Source organism: Sciurus vulgaris, assembly GCF_902686455.1.
Source record: "Sciurus vulgaris genome assembly, chromosome: 4".
NCBI lineage: Eukaryota > Metazoa > Chordata > Mammalia > Rodentia > Sciuridae > Sciurus > Sciurus vulgaris.
In genome coordinates, this window is record NC_136464.1 from 146340635 (window position 1) to 146360350 (window position 19716).

The window sequence follows — 19716 nt, forward strand, 5'->3', positions numbered from 1 at the left end:
AAGAACAGGAGGAGTTCCAGGCAGAGGCGTCCTAGGTCAGTCAGCTCTTCTGCTACCTAGAAGAGTCGCAGGCTCTGCAGCGGTTTCTGCCTTCAGGCCTGTGGACCGTTTTGATCCCTTCCTGGTCTTACAAGTACACCACTTTGCGGTCTGAATTAGTGATCCTGTCACAGCTATTTAAATTCTCTATGCCTCTGAGTCCACATTTGGAAACTGGGTTATTTCTCCTTGTCAGCTTCCTGACCCAGAAGAACGCAGAAAGAGCTAATGGTCTGATAGATGCAATGTGTTTTCAGCCATAAACCAGGCTGAACTTGTTGACAGTACCATGACGAGGCAGTGGTATCTAAATGACAGAAATGGTAGAATATTCGTCTACAGCTGTTCTTGGTTGGGTGTCAGACCACCCTTTAATACAATAGTTAGTCTACTATGGATGCCCATGTACTTCCTAGACTTATAATGTGGAGCTCCAGTGGACGGTGACTGTCTGGTAGACTTGGAGATGCCTGTCTGGTAAACTTGGAGATGCCCATATTGTCTGGGACTGTTCGAATATTTAGAGATAAGAATTTCTAATTCAAAATAAGGATCTTCAAGTCAGGACTTTGAAAGTAGCTGCTTATCAAAAAAGATAGAGAGAACTGGGCCCCTCTCCAAGGAAATCTTCAACCTAATAGCAAACACCTTACATTAGCATTTAATTCCAATTGATAGTGATCTATCTGATATCACCAAGGGCAAAACCAATTGCAAAGCTTTTTTTTTTTTTTTTTTTTTTAAATAATGATTTACAAAAAGATGTGGAAAAGAGGATGCCTGAGACAAACTGAATGTGGGGGAGGAGGAGTCTCAGCTAGGATACGATTAAGGATCAGTGGACACAAAAAAAATGTAGCCAGTTTTTTAAAAAAGGAGAATGTATCTGATCAATCCACACTTACACTATCTAATGAAATGTCCCTCCCATGTTTACAAGCATAGGGATAGCAGTTATCAACTGATGTTTTCAAATAAATCAAATAAGACACCGAAGGGCAATCACAGTATTTTTAAAAGATTCGGTTATTCAACTCAATAACTTAACCTGGCATTCATGTTTTCTGAAGGACAGAATACTACCTAGTGGCAGTCACGATTCCTTAGAAAAAAGAGGCAGTCCTTGAAAGCTAATAAATAAACTCAACCAGCAAGAACCAAAGTGAAGTTCAAGATCAGAAACAGGGCAGTTGAAAACAGTTTACAGGAGTTGAGGGGAGGAAGAAAACTGAATGACAAAAAGAAGGTGGTAAGTGATCAAGACCATCCCAGATAAGTGTGAAGGAATCACAGATAAAAAAAGAAAAAGAAAATCAAAACTACAGACTATTTTCTGAGTGATGCTGTGATTCAATTTCATTGAAAAGCTACTATGAGTTTCAGTAATTTTGACTATGAGAACTTTGGTTTTATGATCTGCTATAGTTTGAATGTCCCCCAAAGGCCTGTTAAAGGCTTGGGCATCAGCCTATGGCACTATTGGGAGGTGGTAGAAAGAATGGGGTCAAGTGGGAGGAAGCTAGGCTTTTGAGGGGCATGCCTTTGAAGGGGATATGGAGATCCTGGCCCCTCCCTATCTATTTTGGCTTCACAATTGCCATGAGATAAACAGGTCTCCTCCACTATGTGTGCCCACCATGATGTACTGTGATAACACACTAGCCCCAAAATGACAGAGTCAAGTGAACATGGACTGAAATCTCTGAAACCATGAGCCACAATAAACCTTTCCTCCTTGTAAGTTAATTGTCTCAGGTGTCTTATCATAGTGATGGAAAATTAACACCTGTTCCTATGCCTCCCTTTTGGCAACATTTCCTCATAGCTGCAAATGTCTTCTCTTTAAGTACCCAAGGCCCCATCTACTCCTCACCAAAGGGAAAATACAGATGCAGGCTCTTAGTATAAGACTACAGCAAGGCAAAATCTTCCCAGGAGTATTTGAAAACTTTACTTTAAATGAGGGGAAATAAAACCATTCATGTTGAGCACTTGTGGACCAGCTATAAGAACCTTCTTGATGTTCTTCTCTCAGATCTCACTGAAGGTACTTTTTGTTTTTGTTTCTGTCTTCCTTAGTCCCAATTATGCTGGTGGTAATCTGGTTTACAAACACATCTTCACATTTTCTTTGCTTGGATTGAAAAAGTTTCCTTTCACTAAAGAACAGTGAGATTGTTGTAAGGAAAAGATCATTGAGGTGAAATCATGCTATGATATTTTGCTCTGTCCAGTCTGTGATAAGACCATTGGAGACCCACTCTCAAGAACTAAAATGTCAGGAAGACCAGTAGTAATTTCAAATCCTATTTCATGTGGAAATATTCATACATTTACTGGGAACAAGAATGCTGGTCTGGTGCTCCAAATGTCTGTGGCCAGCACTTAGTTTCAGGAGGTGAAGGATGGCTTTCTCATTCACACTCCTAGGGCTGCCCCGCCCTGTCCTGGGCTCAGTAGAAGGAAGGGTGGAGCAGTATGCAGTTTTGACAGTGTTCCAGTTCTTTGCACCCCAAGTATTTACTGACACAGTTGGGTAATTCTGTAGAGAGACCAGCTCTAACACTGTAAAAGCTGGCAGAGGGACAGGAAGTGAAAGAAATGCTCCTCTGTTTGGTAATGTGTTCATTCTGCTTATAACAAATGCAAATGCAACAATGCAGAAATACGGGAATTGTCCTCATCCTCTTCCAACTGATCACCCAGTTGAAAATTTAACTTCATTTCAGGAAACCAGCCATGCAGCTTCTACCCAGGCATCCCTGGGTCTGCAGGCAGCTATTTCCTCTGCTCGCAATAGCGTCTCTTCTCATCGAAGGCCTACCTTTTCTTGTGATTCCTCTCCATCCCTCTCCACATCCCACTTCCTGGGTTAAGCTTCTCCCAGTTGTCCCAGCCCACAGCTCTCCTTTGTTCTTCCACCTCCCACGCCACGCACTTGGGAGCACTTGGGAGTCGTCCTGGCATTTATCTGCGTATCCCTTCAGCTTCTCACCCCCACCACTGGGCCTTGCAAGTAATAGTCAGCCTTCACTGTGTGTGCCCACAAACAAAGATAAGTTATTCCAGTAGAGCAGTGTAGGCGTGCCTGTCTCAAGTTCACATCTGTGTGATTTTAAAACTCAAATGAAAAGTTTTCCATGGTTGACCCTTTTGAAATGTGGTAAACCCTCAATGTGTAATCATTTTCAAGTATCACGGCTATTACCAGGATGGATCAGGAACAGGACTGAAGCACAGGGGGTAAAAAAGGAATGACAATTAACAGGGGAAAATAAGAGGACTGTTTACTCAATTGAAAACCCGCACTGGTGTGATCAGCATGTCTGGTTGGCTTGGGATAATCCTGGGTTTTAGACTGGAGTCCCAGGTCCTGGGGTAACCCTGAAGCTGCAGGCAAACAGGAAAGGTAGCTTGTTTTACCAGCTGGCCCCTGAGCATCCTGACAAGGAGCAAATGCAAGTTTTAGATAATGGATTGAACCTTCTTTATCCTCTTTCACCTTAGTCCCAGGGCCTCAGCCTCACCAAGGACGTTCTACTCTCTATTTGACAAGTGAAGGAGCCAGTAGCAATGCCTAGCGGCCCAGCAGGAACCCTGGATTTATTAAACTTTCCACTTCAGAAGCAATCTCAGGAGTAGGAGGACAAACGGTCAAGGGAAAAGGCTTTAAAGGGAGTTCTCACAAAACAGAAACTAAAAGGAATATTCTGAACCACAAACAGTGACCTTTCTGGCATTATTCCCAAAAGGAAAGTCAAAGGCAGAGCTCAGGAAGGCAAATGTCCAGGATCCACAGGAATGCTGACTTCCACTGAACATTCCACACCAGGGCTGCTCATTGCAAGAGCTGGGGCATCTGTTTTGATCATGTTCTCTGCAATGAGTAACTAGATGGACAGGAAGGCTCCAGTCTAAGACAATGAGTGCATTCTGAATGCTGTAGCAGAAGGGAGTCTCACATTGTAAGTATTCCAAAATCTCTTACATCATTTTGAAAAACAAAATGATCCTGAAATGAGCATAACAGTAAGTGTAACAACCTCATTAAGAATGGCACATAAAACCCAATTAGGGTTCTAGAGTTCGCATGTCATGATGGAGGTTCTTTTTCCATAAATAAAATGACAAAACAAAGTTAAGCATTTTATCTATGTGATAAATAACAGTACCTTGAGGGGGGAAGCATAATAAGGAAATGGAAATTCTAATGCTTATATCTCTGTATATCACTCAAAAATTAAGATTGATAGGATTACTTACAGACTCCTGTGAATAAATGTGCCACTGGAACAGGAGCTGAAATTTAGGGGAAACAGTGCAGAGATGGAATTTTACCACCAGGGGGTATTCTTTCCTCTTCCGTATTGTTGGCAGGTTTATGTAACCACAAATCGGCCTTAAACCAACCTCACTGAAAATGGCCAGTACAGATCCCATCAAAGTGACTTAATCTCCATTATTCCCACAAATTCCTTCTTGTTCTCCTATTTTAGAGTGTTGAGTTTTCCTTCAATGAGACAATCGTGCTGGCAGCAAGCCAACCTGAACCAAGTATGGGAAACAGGTTACAGTCCTGCCATCAGAACACCCACCAGAATGAAGAATGACGTTAGTCCAGGTAGCAGTGCCTGATCATCTCCAGGGCAGCAGGAGTTTCAAGAAAGTGAGAGCTCAACAACTGAAGGGAAGAGCAGAGCGGGTTCAGGAGCAGCAAAAGCTCCTGCTTGACTTTTGTCTAAACTGATTTACAAATGAAAAAGTCAATGCCTCATTAGAGACCAGAAGGGACTAGGAAAGTTACCAGACAGATTTTGACAGCTTCCAGAGAGGGCCAGGGAATCTGTCCCGGCCCATTAGAATACCAAGTTTAGAAAGCAAGACCCTGGAAAGGTGCCCCAGGGAGATGCCCAAGGGAGTCAGTTTGAATCGGGCCAAATGCTTACTCTAGAAAAAGGAAGACTTTGTCCTCAGTGCCAAAAGCTCTGTCAGAAAGGCCATGAAGTTGAGAAATATGGGATATTAGGTCACCTGCCCAAGTGAAGCAAGTTCAATGAATTTAAACTTCAAGTAAATAAACAGTTTCCTATTTTTAGGACCAATATACTTATTTATTGCTAAAACTTCAAACAATACAGAGCTTGAAGTAGAAAGTAAAGGACTAGCTCCTCACAATCAGCCCTCTTGCCTCAGTTCCACACGCCAGAAATACTCACTATTGATAATTTGCTTCCTTTCTCCATGAATAACAACAACAACAAAAATTGATCAGTCTGTCTGGGTCTCCATTCCACACATCAATCAATCATTCATTTGTCCATTTAGTTTGGTCTGGTTTCTGAAAAAAAAAAAAAAAAAATCTTAAAATATATGTTTTTCTACACGAGTTTTTCATTCATTATATCATTGAACTTTTCCAAGTGTCTCTTATTCTTTTTAATACTGACATATTAATCTACTATATAGATGCATCATAACTTTAGTCAGTGCACTATTGATGGACATTTGTGGTATTTCCCATTCTTTTTTCTATTTCAAAAATGCTGTAATAAAATTCTTAATTAAAAGTAGTAGTTCTTTTCTGGTACTGGAAACTGAATTCAGAGGCATTTAACCACTGAGCCACACCCCAGCCCCTTTTTGTATTTTATTAGAGATATATTTATTATTTTGTATTTTACTAGGCTCTCGCTGAGTTGCTAAGTTGTTGAGGTTGGCTTTGAATTCACAATCCTCTTGCCTCAGCTTCCCGAGCTGCTGGGATTACAGGCGTGTACCACCATACCTGGCTTAAAAGGAATAGTTCTTAATGGATATGTTGTGCTAAGAATCGGGCCTTGTGCTAAGCCTACTACAGAATGTTAATAGGAGTAAAACATATTTTCTGCCTTCTTTGGGTTTACTTTCTTGTATAGGAGAACTATAAAAAACTAACATAAAAATGACTTAAATACTAAGTAGTTGGATAAGTAACATAGCTTCCCAGGTAGGAGAGAGAAGGGTGTTCTGTACAAGGGTTGAGATTAGGCAAGATTTAACTGAACTGGCAAGATTTAACTAAACTGATCCATCTATGCAGGGATTTGCTTTCGTGTGTCTGATGTGGGGAAATTGAGGTGGAAGACTGTAGGAATAACAAAGTCATCCTGTTGATGAACAGGGACAAAGGTCTCTACAAGTCTTGCTATTTGAATTTCCTTTAACAAATATAATTTTAGAAAGATCTGGGAATACTCTGTCCTCCTAAACTTATTTTCGTGGGTTTGATTTATAAGGTATGCGCTCCAAATCAAGAACGCTATAAACTATTAAATTATTCATGTTACCTCCAGTGTGATTGTACAGAGAAAACCATTTTGCTAGTACACAAAATCCAAAAGTGTGATTTAAGAAGAGAACATATGAAACCACTTGCCTGTGATAGCCAATCTGTTTGAGTCAGACCTTCCCAGCAATCATGTAAACATGCTGAAAGGAGAGTTTTTATTTTTGAGCAATCTTAATTAGCAGGTCTTTTTCTTATTAACATCTTCAAAGTGCTTTGAGCTCCTCCTCAGATGAAAGGTCCTGTGTGAGGACAAATTATTATTATGCTCACAAAATACACACACTAAATGCAGGAAAGTGCAAACAGTTTAACTGCACAGACTGCGATGCGCTTGAGATGCTTTGATCTGCCACTATAGCCATCAATTATTCTATGTCCTTTACTCTCTAAATGCATGCATCAAAGCATTTCCATACACATACCTTATAAACCCAGCTGTTTATTCCAAAATAGTTCCTCTGAATTAACCCTTGTTTCCTTTTTCTTTTGTTGGGAACTGCTAATTCAGCCTTATTCCCTCCCTTTTAGGAAGAAGGTATATGTGAACTTGGGCTCAAAATGGAAAATAATCCTTTTTTCTCTACAAAGATGGCCATGACATTTTTTAAAAATGTATATTAATTCCTAGTGACTCAGGAGGCTGAGGGAGGAGGATCGGGAGTTCAAAGCCAGCCTCAGCAATGGCAAGGTGCTAAGCAACTCAGTGAGAACCTGTCTCTAAATAAAATACAAAATAGGGCTGGGGATGTGGCTCAGTGATAGAGTGCCCCTAAGTTCAATCCCTGGTACTGCCCCTGCAAAAAAGAAATGTGTATTAATAAAGATTCTTTGATGGCCTGGGAAATTTGATATAATGTGTTAAAAAATATAATACAAAATTTTATAGTTTTATCACAACTGTAGTAGTAATATACTAACAATTAAATACAACTATGCCTCACTAACCTGAATGTTTTATCCTGTGATATACTTTAATCCTCACTATGAGATGAATATTATTATAGTTCTTTAAGAGATTTTAAAAAAAAAAATTGAAGGCTCAGTTGGGCATGGTGGCATACACATGTAATCCCAATGGCTTGGGAGGCTGAGGAAGGACAATCTCAAGTTTGAGACCAGTCTCAGCAACTTAGCAAGACCCTGTCTCAAAAAAAAAAACAAGACTCAGAAAGATTAAGTAACTAGGCTGTAATCACACAGCCAATGAGCAGTGAGGCTGATGGGGTTCTGTCTGGCCATGATTTTCTCATGTAGGGAGGCTTAGTGTAATTTCCCCTCTACTTTTTCTTTTATACTTCCACATATTTTAAGGGTAAACAAAACTAACATAGTAACTACACAAATTAAATGAAATTAAGAGAGGCTAAGTAGCTCTTTTATGTATGGGCGTAATGGCTCAAGATGAATATAGGTAACGTGTCATTAAGCTCCTGTCTCTGGGCGTCTGCTGCCTTATCTTTAAAATGAGGGGCTTAACTGAGAGACCTCGGAGGCACCTTTCAGCGTTAACTTTCCTCCTGTCCTTTAGTTGCTGATCGCGCTCCAGAGCTGGAATTCCTCTTCAGCAGGGAGTTGACTTCAGCTCCCTGAATTTGCTCAAAGAGCTCTGTGAAGGACCAAAGGAAGAACTGTACAACCGACTGTGATTCATCGACGCCAGAGAAAGGACTACTTTTGGAATATTGAATGAGTATTAATTAATGTAAAGTCTTACACAATTTTTAAATTAGGATCATGAATAAAGAATACCCAAATTTTAAAAAACTTTTTTATTTCATTGTATGTATTTAAGGGGAACATCGCGTTTTGATACACATGTAGCGAATATGCTACTGAAACCAAGAAAATTAATGGTCACCAGCATCTCACTGAGTTATCCATTTGTGTTTGTGCATGTGTGTGGCGAGAGTACTTAAAATCTACTCTTTAGAAATTTGGCTGCGGTTGTGGCTCAGTGGTAAAGCACTTGTTTAGCATGTGCGGGGCCCTGGGTTCCATCCTCAGCCCCACATAAATAAATAAAATAAAGATATTGTGTCCATCTACAACTAAAAATAAAAATAAAAAATAAAATTAAAAAAATGTTCCCCCTACGATGCAATATTACTAAGTATAGCCTGGCGCTGTGCATTCGACCTCTGGATTTGTTCATCCTACATATTTGTTACTTTGCTTTCCTTCACCTACATCACCCCATTTAGCCTATTTCTCTGATCTAATCTCAGAGTCAAAGACAAGAGGTTGCAGTGGGAACCCAGACCCACTTTTCTGACCAGGGTTTAGTTTGAACACGTCTGGAACATGAGAGCGAGAAGCCCTTAAAGTCAACAGGGAGAGTGGGTGTTTCCAGTCGAGAGGAGCATTTGATCTTTTCTTGGAAAATAAGTACCTGTACTACAAAGGTTGCTCATCCCAGAAGGGCGAGTTCCTGCACAGGAAGCGTGTGGCACCAACCATGAAGAAAGGACAGGGCTCTCTGTGCAGCTATGAATATTAAGATGTCTGGAAAGCATGACGCATTTTTATTTTTGGTTGCCGAGCATTACATTTATTTATTGTTTCTATTTCTGAGAGTAGACCGGTCCTATTGGGAACTCTCCCATTCCCAAAGTTGTGATGGTCGACACAGGAAAGTGTAATGACACAACACGTAACAGGTGTCCAGTGAACACAGGCTTGATAAGGACGACAAAGCAATATTCAAACTTTAATTAGAAGTGCAGGTTTAATTGGGCAGGTAAGGCTCAGGAACAGTATCCTCTCTTTGAATAGTACCTAGAAGTCCACTTTCTTCAGAAGAAACCTCACATAAATCATCCATTTTTAAAAATGTTCCATACCACATGAATCAAAGATTTCAAATATTAAAAAAAAAAATTGAGTATAAAATACTACATACAGGAATGAAATCTACCAAACACGCTATGTCCACAGTGAATTCCATCTATGTACACACATATAAATATGTATACATGTATAATTATAATGCACTAATTTAAATAACAATAATGATTTAAATAAAAAGAAATAATAAATCAGTGAAGCAGAGCAAGTGAGGGAAAGGGGAAGTAATGGGGAATGAAATTGAAATTATGTGCATGTAAAAAATGACATTTGGAATCCCACTATTACATTTAATTATAACATACCAATAAAAAATTTTAAAAATAAAAAAATACCAAATTTTTGAAGGGGGAAAAATACCAATCTTGAAGTGGAAAAGACCTTTCTACTATTATGACAAATTCAGAAGTTATAAGAGAAAGTAAATAAAGTTTTTGTAATAATTAACAACAAACATTTTCTGGCAAAATAACAACAAAACATACACATACAAGAAAATAAAACAGATAAAAATTATTTGCAAACAGTACTGAGATGAAAAGCTAATCTACCAACATAGAAACAATAAGTGAAGGATGGATAATGGAATAGGAAAGAGCAAAGAAAATGAACTGAGAATTTGCAGAAAATGAAGGACATACAGCTCTTACACCTAAGATGCTCCGACACACTCCTAATCAGGGAACATGAATGATACAATTATACTAAGTTCTTTTTGTTCTCCCCATCAGATTTCCAAACAGCTAGGCGTTTGAGAACACGCTTGGCAGCCCAGATCTTGGGAAGGGAAGAGTTGCAACAGGAGGGGAGGGAAAATGGTACAAGTTCTAGGAGAAACAGTTTGGCAATATCTAGCAAAATCACAAATGCAGCTGGGTGCAGTGGCAATCAGCTGTAGTCCCAGCAGCTCAGGAGGCTGAGGCAGGAGGACTGTGAGTTCAAAGTCAGTCTCAGCAAAAGTGAGGCCCTAAGCAACCCTGTCTCTAAATAAAATACAAAATAGTGCTGGGGATGTGACTCAGTGGTCAAGTGCCCCTGAGTTCAATCCTTGGTACCAAACAAAAACAAAAACAAAACAAAACAAAAAACAAAGAAAGAGAAAGAAAATCACAAATGCACAGAGCCAGAGGGAGAACTCTCAGCAAACTACAATCACATACACTTCAGGTCCCCGCACTTGTACAGTCCTTCTCCAGACCCTGGCAGGTGCCACAACAATTTTTCAACATGTTCTGTCTTTGAAGACTTTGCGAATTGAGATAATTTAATAATCATGATTGATTAAAACCACTGCTGTCTTTAAACTGGGATGTTGCCCCCATCACACTTGCTCCTATAAAATATGGCAAGGGAGTGGCATTGGACACTTTGGCTGAAGAGAATTGACCTGAAGATAACATTGGCTATAGTAGGACTCATTTGTACAGGGTGCACTCGCTGCCCATGTATGGCCAGCAGTCATATTAAAATATGAATATGTCCTAGAGTGCTTCATACCAGAATTAGGTAGGTAGTAGAAAAGAAACAAGGCTTGAGACACGTGGAGTCAGAAATCAATCTACAGACCGGGTGCAGTGGCACACGCCTGTAATCCCAGTGACTCAGGAGGCTGCGGTAGAAGGATCAGGATTTCAAAGCCAGACTCAGCAATGGTGAGGTGCTAAGCAACTCAGCGAGACCCTGTCTCTAAATAAAATGCAAAATAGGGCTGGGGATGTGGCTCAGTAGTTGAGTGTCCCTGAGTTCAATATTCAATACCTGTACCTGGTATCCACCCCCCCAAAAAAAACAGAAGTCAACCTGTGGGAGATTATTGTTAGACATGGAAGATTATTAACAGAATGTTTGGTTTTACAGATATCTGATCAAAATACATGTTTTATCCTGTTGGGAATGTTTAGCAATTACAAATGTTCCATATACTTATAATTATTTTTGGTACTGGGGATTGAACCCAGGGGTGCATAACCACTGAACCACATTCACAGCCCTTTTTATTTTTTCTTTTGAGACAGGGTCTTGCTAAATTGCGCAGAGTCTTGCTAAGTTGCTGAGGCTGGCTTTGTACTTGTGATCCTCCTACCTCAGCCTCCCCAGTGGCTGGGATTTACAGGCATGCACCACGGAGACAGGTTACATTTATCATTTTTAATGGGAATGATGTGAAATAGAATTTATATAAATTTCTAGGTTGTAGAACACAAATCTATAGCAGCACTTCAAATAGTAAACATGTCTATGTGGAGTGGAATGCTTTATTCGTCTCCGCTGTCAACAATAAAACACTTTCAACCAATCACACTGAAGAAGAGACTGAATCATCTACTTTTTAAAGTGATATTACAGAATTGTGGTCACATGTATTGGTAATCAAAGGGCATGAAGTCAAAAAAGATAGAGAAAAAGGCATTTTTACCAATGAACTATCTATATGTCAGTAGTTGTCTGTTATTTTTTTCAGGAGTCTATGATACTCATCTATCCGATGTTAGCTTTTGAAAATTAGAAATTTATTGTTATTTCATTTGGATTTTATCTTCTAAATATCCTCTCCATCATCATCACCCTAGTCCAAACCACCACTTTCTCTCATTAAATTTTTCTCAAAATTATTCGGGATGTAGTGGTGCACACCTGTAATCCCAGTAACTGGAGGCTGTGGCAAGATTGCAAGTTCAAGGCCAATCTGGGCAACTGAGAGAAACCCTGTCTCTAAATTAAAAGGGCTGGGGATGTAACTCAGTGGTACAGAATCCCTAGGTTCCCTCTCACAGAGGGAAAGAGAAAAGAAAAAGATTTTTACTAAATGGGCAAAGAATCTGAATAGACATTTCTGAGACACACAAATGACCAGCAAAAACATGGGGGAAAAAAAATGCCCAAACATCGTTAATCATTAGGGAAACAAAAATTAAAATCACATTGAGCTATTACCTCATATCCATTAGAATGGCTATTGTCAAAAAATGAAAGACAACTAGTACTGGTCATATTATGGAGAAAAGGAAACCCTGGTATGCTGTTGGTGAGTATGTAAATTAGTACAGTCATTAGAGAAAGAGTATGGAAGTCCCTCAAAAAACTAGATTCAGAACTAACATATGACCTAGATATCATTACTGACTATACATCCAAAGGAAAGAAATTGATACGTTCAAAAGATACCTGCCGCTCCCAAGTTTATTGCAATGTCATTCACAATAGCTCAAGACAAGTCCACCAACAGATGAAAAGACAAAGAAAAGGTGGTATATATCCAACATGGAATACTATTCAGGCTTTAAAAAGATGAAATTCTGTCATCAGTAACATGGATGAATCTGGATGACATTTTCTAAGTGAAATAAGCCAGGCACAGAAATCCAAAAATCTCATGCTCTTACTCACGTGAGTAATCTAAACTCATTGCACTTATAAAACAAGGTAGCGAATGGCGGTTACCAGGGATGAGGGAGGGAAAGGACTTGGCAGGGGGAGGGAGTTTCATTAAAAGGTACAAAATTTAGACAGGAGGAATGAGTTCTTGAGATTGACTGTACAACATGCACACTCGAAGTTTGTTAGGCAGTAATTTGGTGTTCTCACCTCACAATGAGCACGTGAAGTAATACATGTCATTTAGCCATTCCACTGTGTGTGCAGATTTCAAAACGTGCTGTACCCTCTCAATATATATAATCTTTGTTGTTTAAAAGAAAAGCCTATGGCAACACCCTGTAACTCGCCCCCTGCCCTTCTGCAGGACTCCACATGGCATTTCATACACTGTGGGACCTTTTTTTTTTTTTTTCTCTCTCTCTCTCTCTTAGTTCTGTTTTGGTTTCCATTGGAACATAATCACTGTACACATGCACGGGGCACAGCGTGATGTTGCAGTCCATCTATACACTGAGTGATGATCAAGTGAGGGTGTTAGGCAAGTCCATTGCCTCAAATGTTTATCATTTCTTAGTGGTGAGCACATTAAAATCCCATCTAATTATTTTAAAATGTGCAGTAGAGTAGTAACGATAGTCACTGTACTGCACAATGGAGCACGAGAACTTATGTCTCCTTTGCAACTGTGATTTTGTACCCATGGACCCAACGGTCCCCATTCTTCCCTCCCTCCCACTCTGGCAGCTTCTGCCCCTGACTTCTACCAGATCCACTTCTTTCAGATTCCACGTGTGAGTGAGATCCTGCAGTGTTCCCCTGTCAGTGCCTGGCTTACTTCATTTATCATCACGTCCTCCAGGTTCATCCACGTTGCCATCAATGAAAGGATTCCAACCGTTCTTCAATCAATGAAGAGTATTCTGTTGTGTCTGGTTACCACCTTTTCTTTATTCATTCATCAATCTGTCAGTGGACACCTAGGTAGATTTAGTATCTTGGCCATTGTGACTAATGCTGCAAGGAACTTGGAGTTGCAGTTATCCTTGCCTTTGGATGAGTATCCTGTAGGAGGGTTGTTGGATCTACAGTGGGATTTTTTTTTTTATACATATATACTGGGAATTGAACCCAGGGCCTCATACATACTAAGCTCTCTGCCTTTGGGCTACACTTCCAATCCCGAGAGTCGGATAAAAAATTAATCTAGTTATACCTCAGATGCACACAATCCTCAAGATTCTTCACTTCGAGACCTCCCATTGCTTACAGGGATTAAAGGATTAAAGAACCAAATCCTTTTAAGTCTCCTTCCCATTTCAGGGATCTGGTGTACCCTCTCCCTACTGCCCTATCCCTGGACTGCTTCCATCTGCCACCTTCTATGAACTATCCAACAACTGCTCACTCTCGAGATCTCACATAAAAACTCACTTTGTCCAGAAGATCTTCTAGACTAAGCCAGGAAACACATTGTGAAGCTACGTGCAGCCCCTTCCTGGTGCTCAGCACACGTGTGGTTCAAGGCACTGTGTGAAAGGCGAGTAGGGCTGGCCTCTTAGCCTCCAGCAGGGAAGGGGCTGTCACTCACTGCCATACCCCACACAGTACCAGGAGCGGTACCTGACATCCAGAAGACACTTGGTAAATATTTGGCAAACCAATGAATACATATTACTGATAAAAAGAAAGAAAGAAAATGGACCTTCGAACAAGGCAAAACTAAAAATGAAGGCCAGTGACTACTTGTCCATAGCAACTTTGCACATTTTTAAATGTACTTTTTAAAAATAAGCTGGGGGTTGGGGATATAGCTCAGTTGGTAGAGTGCTTGCCTCGCAAGCATAAGGCCCTGGGTTCAAATCCCCAGCACCGAAAAAAAAAAAAAAAAAGCTGGAATTTGAAAAGCATAAAACTACCCACTGTAAAGTGAGCAATTCAGTGGCATTTAGTGCATTGGCAAGAAGGAGTGAGCCCACCTCTAATTCCAAAGCGTTTTCATCTCTCCAAAAAGAAACCTTAGATTGAGCAGTTTCTCCCACCCCACCCCCAGCCCCCGTCCCAGTCCTTGGCAACCACCCATCTGCATTCCGTCCCGAATGGTTTTCCTATTCTGGGTATTTTGTATAAATGAACTCATACAGCATACGGTCTTTTGTGTCCAGCTTCTTCCTCTTTGCATGATGTTTTCAAGGTCCGCCCACAGTGTCGCATGGGCCAGTGCTTCATTCCTTTCTATTGTGGATGATATTCCTTCCATGTGCATTCATCCACTGATGGACATTGGGGTCACTTCCACCTCTGGCTATTGTGAATGGTGCTGCTGTGGTCTCTAGCCCTCCTGATGGCTGTGCACCCATCACACTGGTTCTGGAGAGACAGATCCCTGTGCCCCCCGGGTCATCATTTAGGTATCTAGTAGGGACACTCCATGTCGCACATCCAGTGACTGCTGGGTGCCCGAGCCATTGGTGGTTAAATATCTTAATTACGCACAGATTATCATGTTTGGACACAGAGGTTCTATGCTCTACTCACACAACCCCTCAAAGGATTAAGACAGAGGTGGGCACTTGACCAAAGATAGCATCATCTATGCATGTGACCAAGGAGACTGCCCGAAGTAGCGATTCAGTCTAAACAAGCCAATCAGATGGCGTCTATGGGGAAATTGGTAGAGGAGTCTGCAACGGGAGCCGAAAACAACAGACCAATTATAATGGCAGATCTCAGGGGCAGGGTTTCACGGACTGCCTCTGCTGCAGAGTGATAAGGCAGCCAGTCCCCGGGGCTCCCAGAAGCACCGTGGAGTGCAGTCTGTGCAGGTCAGTTAACATCTGTTCGTTCTTTAGGCGACGACAGTTCTGTTTCCCTGGCTTGGATTCCTACCCTGAGGATTTCTATAATGTCATTCCTACAAACTTCCCAACGACTGAGATAACTTGAGTGATTCCTTGCACCCAAAGGAGCTCAGGAAAAATACTTCCTTAAAGCAGGTAAGCTGTATCAAGAGCTTTATCACCCTTCACACACCTCAGGCCCTTTGATCCAGAATTCTTCTTGAGAATTCTGTCAAGGACAAAGTTAGAAAAGCCATGTGCACAAAGCAACTCATCTCGATTTTAGTTTAACACAAGAAGCTGGAAATATTGTGTTCAAATGTAGGAGAATGATTTTTTTAAAAAGGAAAAAATGTAGTTACCTAAATTAGATTAAATGTTTATTAAGAATTATGGGCCAGGGGGCTGGGGTTGTAGCTCAGTGGTGGAGTGCTTGCCTAGCATGTGTGAGGCACTGGGTTCAAATCTCAGCACTGCGTATAAATAAGTACATGCCCATTGACAACTAAAAAAAATAAAAAATTAAAAAAAAAAAAAAAAAGAATTATGGGCCAGGAGTCGTGGCGCATACCTGTAATCCCAGTGGCTTAGGAGGATTGGGCAGGAGGATCCGAGTTCAAAGCCAGCCTCAGCAACCTGGCAGGCCCTGAGAAATTTATCGAGACCCTATCTCCTGTCTCTAATTAAAATATTTATAAAGGGTTGGAGATGTGACTCAGTGGTTAAGTGTCCCAGAGTTTGATTTCCGGTACCAAAAAAAAAAAAAAAAAAAAAAAAATTAAAATAAAAATAAAGAAAACTATGGGACTGGAGATAGAGCTCAGTGATAGAGTACCTGCTTAGAACGCACCAGGCACAGGGCTGGGTCCCTAGCACACCACACACACACACACACACACACACAATCTTATTGCATAATAATCTTTTTTTGAGGGGGCTGGTACTAGGGATTGATCTCAAGGCCACTAGACCACAGAGCCACATCCCAGTCCTATCTTGTATTTTATTTAAAGATACGCTTAGCGTCTCTCTATTGTTGAGGCTGGCTTTGAACTCACCATCTTCCTGCTTCAGCCTCCTGAGCCAGGGTATGTGCCACCATGTCTGGAGTTCCATAATAGTCTTTATTAAAAAGAGGAAATAAACATATATTTATGTGGAAAATATTCATAGAAAGAGACACGACAAATACAAATAGTGATTATCTTTGAGTGATTCCCTGTCCCCCTGTACTTAAAAATCATTTCTGAAATGTGCATGTGTTTGTTTATTTATTTTCTGTGCTGGGGATTGAACCCGGGGCTGCTCTACCACTGAGCCACATCCCCAGTCCTTTTTATTTTTTATTTTGAGACGGGGGGGGGGGGGGGGTCTCACTAAGTTGCCCAGGCTGGCCTTGAACTTGTGATCCTCCTGCCTCCGTTATCCAAGGTGATGGTATTACAGGTGTGTGCTATGGATATGTTTTTATAAGGGGAAAATGTTTTTTTCAAAAACCAGAATATTGCATGACTTCTGGATAGAAATTAGTCATCCCAAACTGATATTTACATCTTAGAAAAGAGAGTTTCATTTTGAGCAGAAAAAAAAAAGTTCACAGAGAGGTGGAGGACTCAGGCCCCATCGAACTCCTAGAAGATCCAGATGGAACTTTGGCTTTTCAGAAGGTACAGGATGCCGCCTTTGGTGGCAAGGATGGAGGTTTTGTTGTAGCTGAGGACATTCTGACAGATCTTAGCTTTTAATGGTCTAGAAGGACGAGAATGCAGCTTCTTAGGACAAGTTTGCGGCATTCCAGACGGCAGCTGCAAATTACCAGACTTGTCATTTTTCCATGTGGATCAGAAACCTACCCACGGTATAGCATGGTGCAGGAAGAGCACAGGAACAGCAGCAGGGAAGAGATGGAATCATTCATTAGTTAATTACTTACTTAACCTCACATATATTGAGTGTTCACAATGTACAAGCCACTACTGGGAGCCTTTGAGATAAAAATTCCTGTCCTTGCCAGGCACAGCAGTACACACCTGCACAGTGACTCAGGAGGCTGAAGCAGGAGGATCGAAAGTTCACAGCCAGCCTCAGCAACTTAGTGAGGCCCTAAGCAACTTAGTGAAACCCTGTCTCAAATTTTTAAAAATAAAATAAAAAGGACTGGGGACATGGCTTAGTGGTTAAGTGTCCCTGCATTCAATCCCCAGTACAAAAAAATATATATTCTTGCCCTTGTGGTGCAAACATTCTATGGTGTGGGTTCACAAGGTAGGGAGTAGGAGAAAATAGGTAAGTAAAAGTAGAAGTAAATTTTATAGCATATTAGAAACCTAGGGAGAAACATAAAAGAGAATCTGTTGGCAGGTTCTTAGAATTTAAACATGATAAGGAAAGGTAGTTTTAAGACATTTGAGCAAACACATGATGGAGTTCAAGAAAAGCTTATTTTTCTTTGCAGGTAAAGGAAATAGCATATGCAAAGGCACTGGGGCACCACTGTGTCTGACCTGTTCAAGGACTGGCAAGCAGGTCAGCATGGCTGGGGGAAGACTGAGTAAGGCAGGAGAAGTGAAGGGGAAAGGCTGAGGTAGGTCATCCTCTCCTTAAAGATCATTATAAAGAGAAAGAAACCAATGCATCCACAAATGCTGATTGATGTGGGGGTTGATAGAGATGAACATGGCAAAGATCTTTCCAGGGTCTCTGGCCTTGGTCTCTAGAACTAGGTGGTGTCATTTTTTGAGACAAGGCACAGATGAGGAGGGACAGGATTGTGTCAGAGAAGGAAGGAAGAAATCATGAGTCTGTTAGGAAGGTGCTTCTTTTGAGGTGTCGGTGGGGCCCAGAAGTTAGAGTAGGTCTTTCAAGGCCCAGGTGGGGACAGAGTTGCAGTTGGTGAATTACCAGCAGAGAGGGGCGTGCTCGAGTTACGAGAGCGAGGGAGTGGATGACTAATCGTAGCTCCTGATCACCAGAGGCTGTTGAATCAACACAGTGAAATTGCCAAGGGAGGGTGCTTGTTAGATTTCTTGGTCAGGCAAGGAACAGAGATACGTGACCTAATGCTTCGAGGTTACTGTGAAGCTGTACAGGAAGCTGGAAGGTATTCTCAAATAGCAGGTGGGACTTGTGGGGCCTACAAGGGCATCAGGACCCAGAGCAGTTCTTGAGACCAGGCTGTGTCCCTCAACCCAGCACTGGTGCCCTGACACTGTGGAACCTCTTGTTCCTGCTTCAGCTGTTCCTGATATTCTACTGTCCACCTTCATCGGAGAAGTCACCTACGCTGTTGAGTTACTTATCACCCATCGTAGAGAACAGCTGATCAGAGCTCTTGAGCATGAGTCATTCCTAGGCCAACTCATGGATGCTACCTTTGGATCTGGTGCCTGTTCCTTGTCCAGACAGTTATGGCTGAGCAATACCAGACGCCCAGCGAGGAGGGTCAAGATCAGGCAGTCCTCTGATAGGGTTGTGGTCACGGCACGCGCTCTGAAGCATTCCAGAGACACTAGCGTTGCATGGTATCCAGAAAGCCAGAAGAGGAGAGAATGGAAGGAAATATTCTCAAGGACCAAAACCAGCAGATATGTAGTGATTAATGATAGCAGCTATCATATTTTGAGTGCTGTGTGCCAAGTGCTATGCTAAATATTTTACATAATTATCTTCCTGGTTGAAAGTAATCTTGTGACATAGGTCGTCTCATGCCTTTTTTTTTTTTTTTTAACAATTGAGACCTCTTAAGTAACTTGCCCACACATCACGTAAGGAGGTAGAACTGAGGTTCAGAGCAAGGTCTGTCAATGTCCAGGGATCAATTTGTTGGTTCATTCTTCCACATTTACTGCTTGTATATTATGCACCATGCTTGGTCCTAGGCACTCACGGGGATTTTATATTCAAGAGAGGAAGGTGAGCCACACCATTCTGACCAACAAGTAATCTAAAGAACATAGAACAAAGTGTGTTATCCGCACAGGTGCTGGAGGGATAGGAAGGCACTGTCCAGCAGAAGGGTCACACAAACCAGAAGTCAGTCTTACCCAAGCAGGAGGGAGCAGAGAGAGAGGGACCCCCGAGCACGTATCTTAACTGGGGCAAGGATTGGCACAGCAGGAAATGGTACTACCCTTACTGTGAATGTAACCGAAACAAGAAGCAGAGAGGGGTGCACAGGAGACTCTGGGAATCAGCTCAGGTCTTCTCGCTTAGGCATGTGTGGGCGCTCATGGAAAGGACCCACCTAGACAGGTGGGAGAGGAGAGGGGAGTTTGAGGCAGTACAAGGAGA

The 19716-nt window shown here is 41.4% G+C and overlaps 1 protein-coding gene across 1 annotated transcript in view; it reads left to right on the plus strand.

The window, feature by feature from the left end:
* The window catches only part of NUDT15 (nudix hydrolase 15), a 72394-nt gene extending 64436 nt beyond the window's left edge, over positions 1 to 7958 (plus strand). The window contains exon 4 of the mRNA XM_079137688.1: positions 7896 to 7958. Coding sequence (XP_078993814.1) covers positions 7896 to 7943 — 48 coding nt within the window. The 3' untranslated portion in view covers positions 7944 to 7958. The remainder of the gene's footprint in view (positions 1 to 7895) is intronic.
* The last annotated feature ends 11758 nt before the right edge of the window (positions 7959 to 19716 follow it).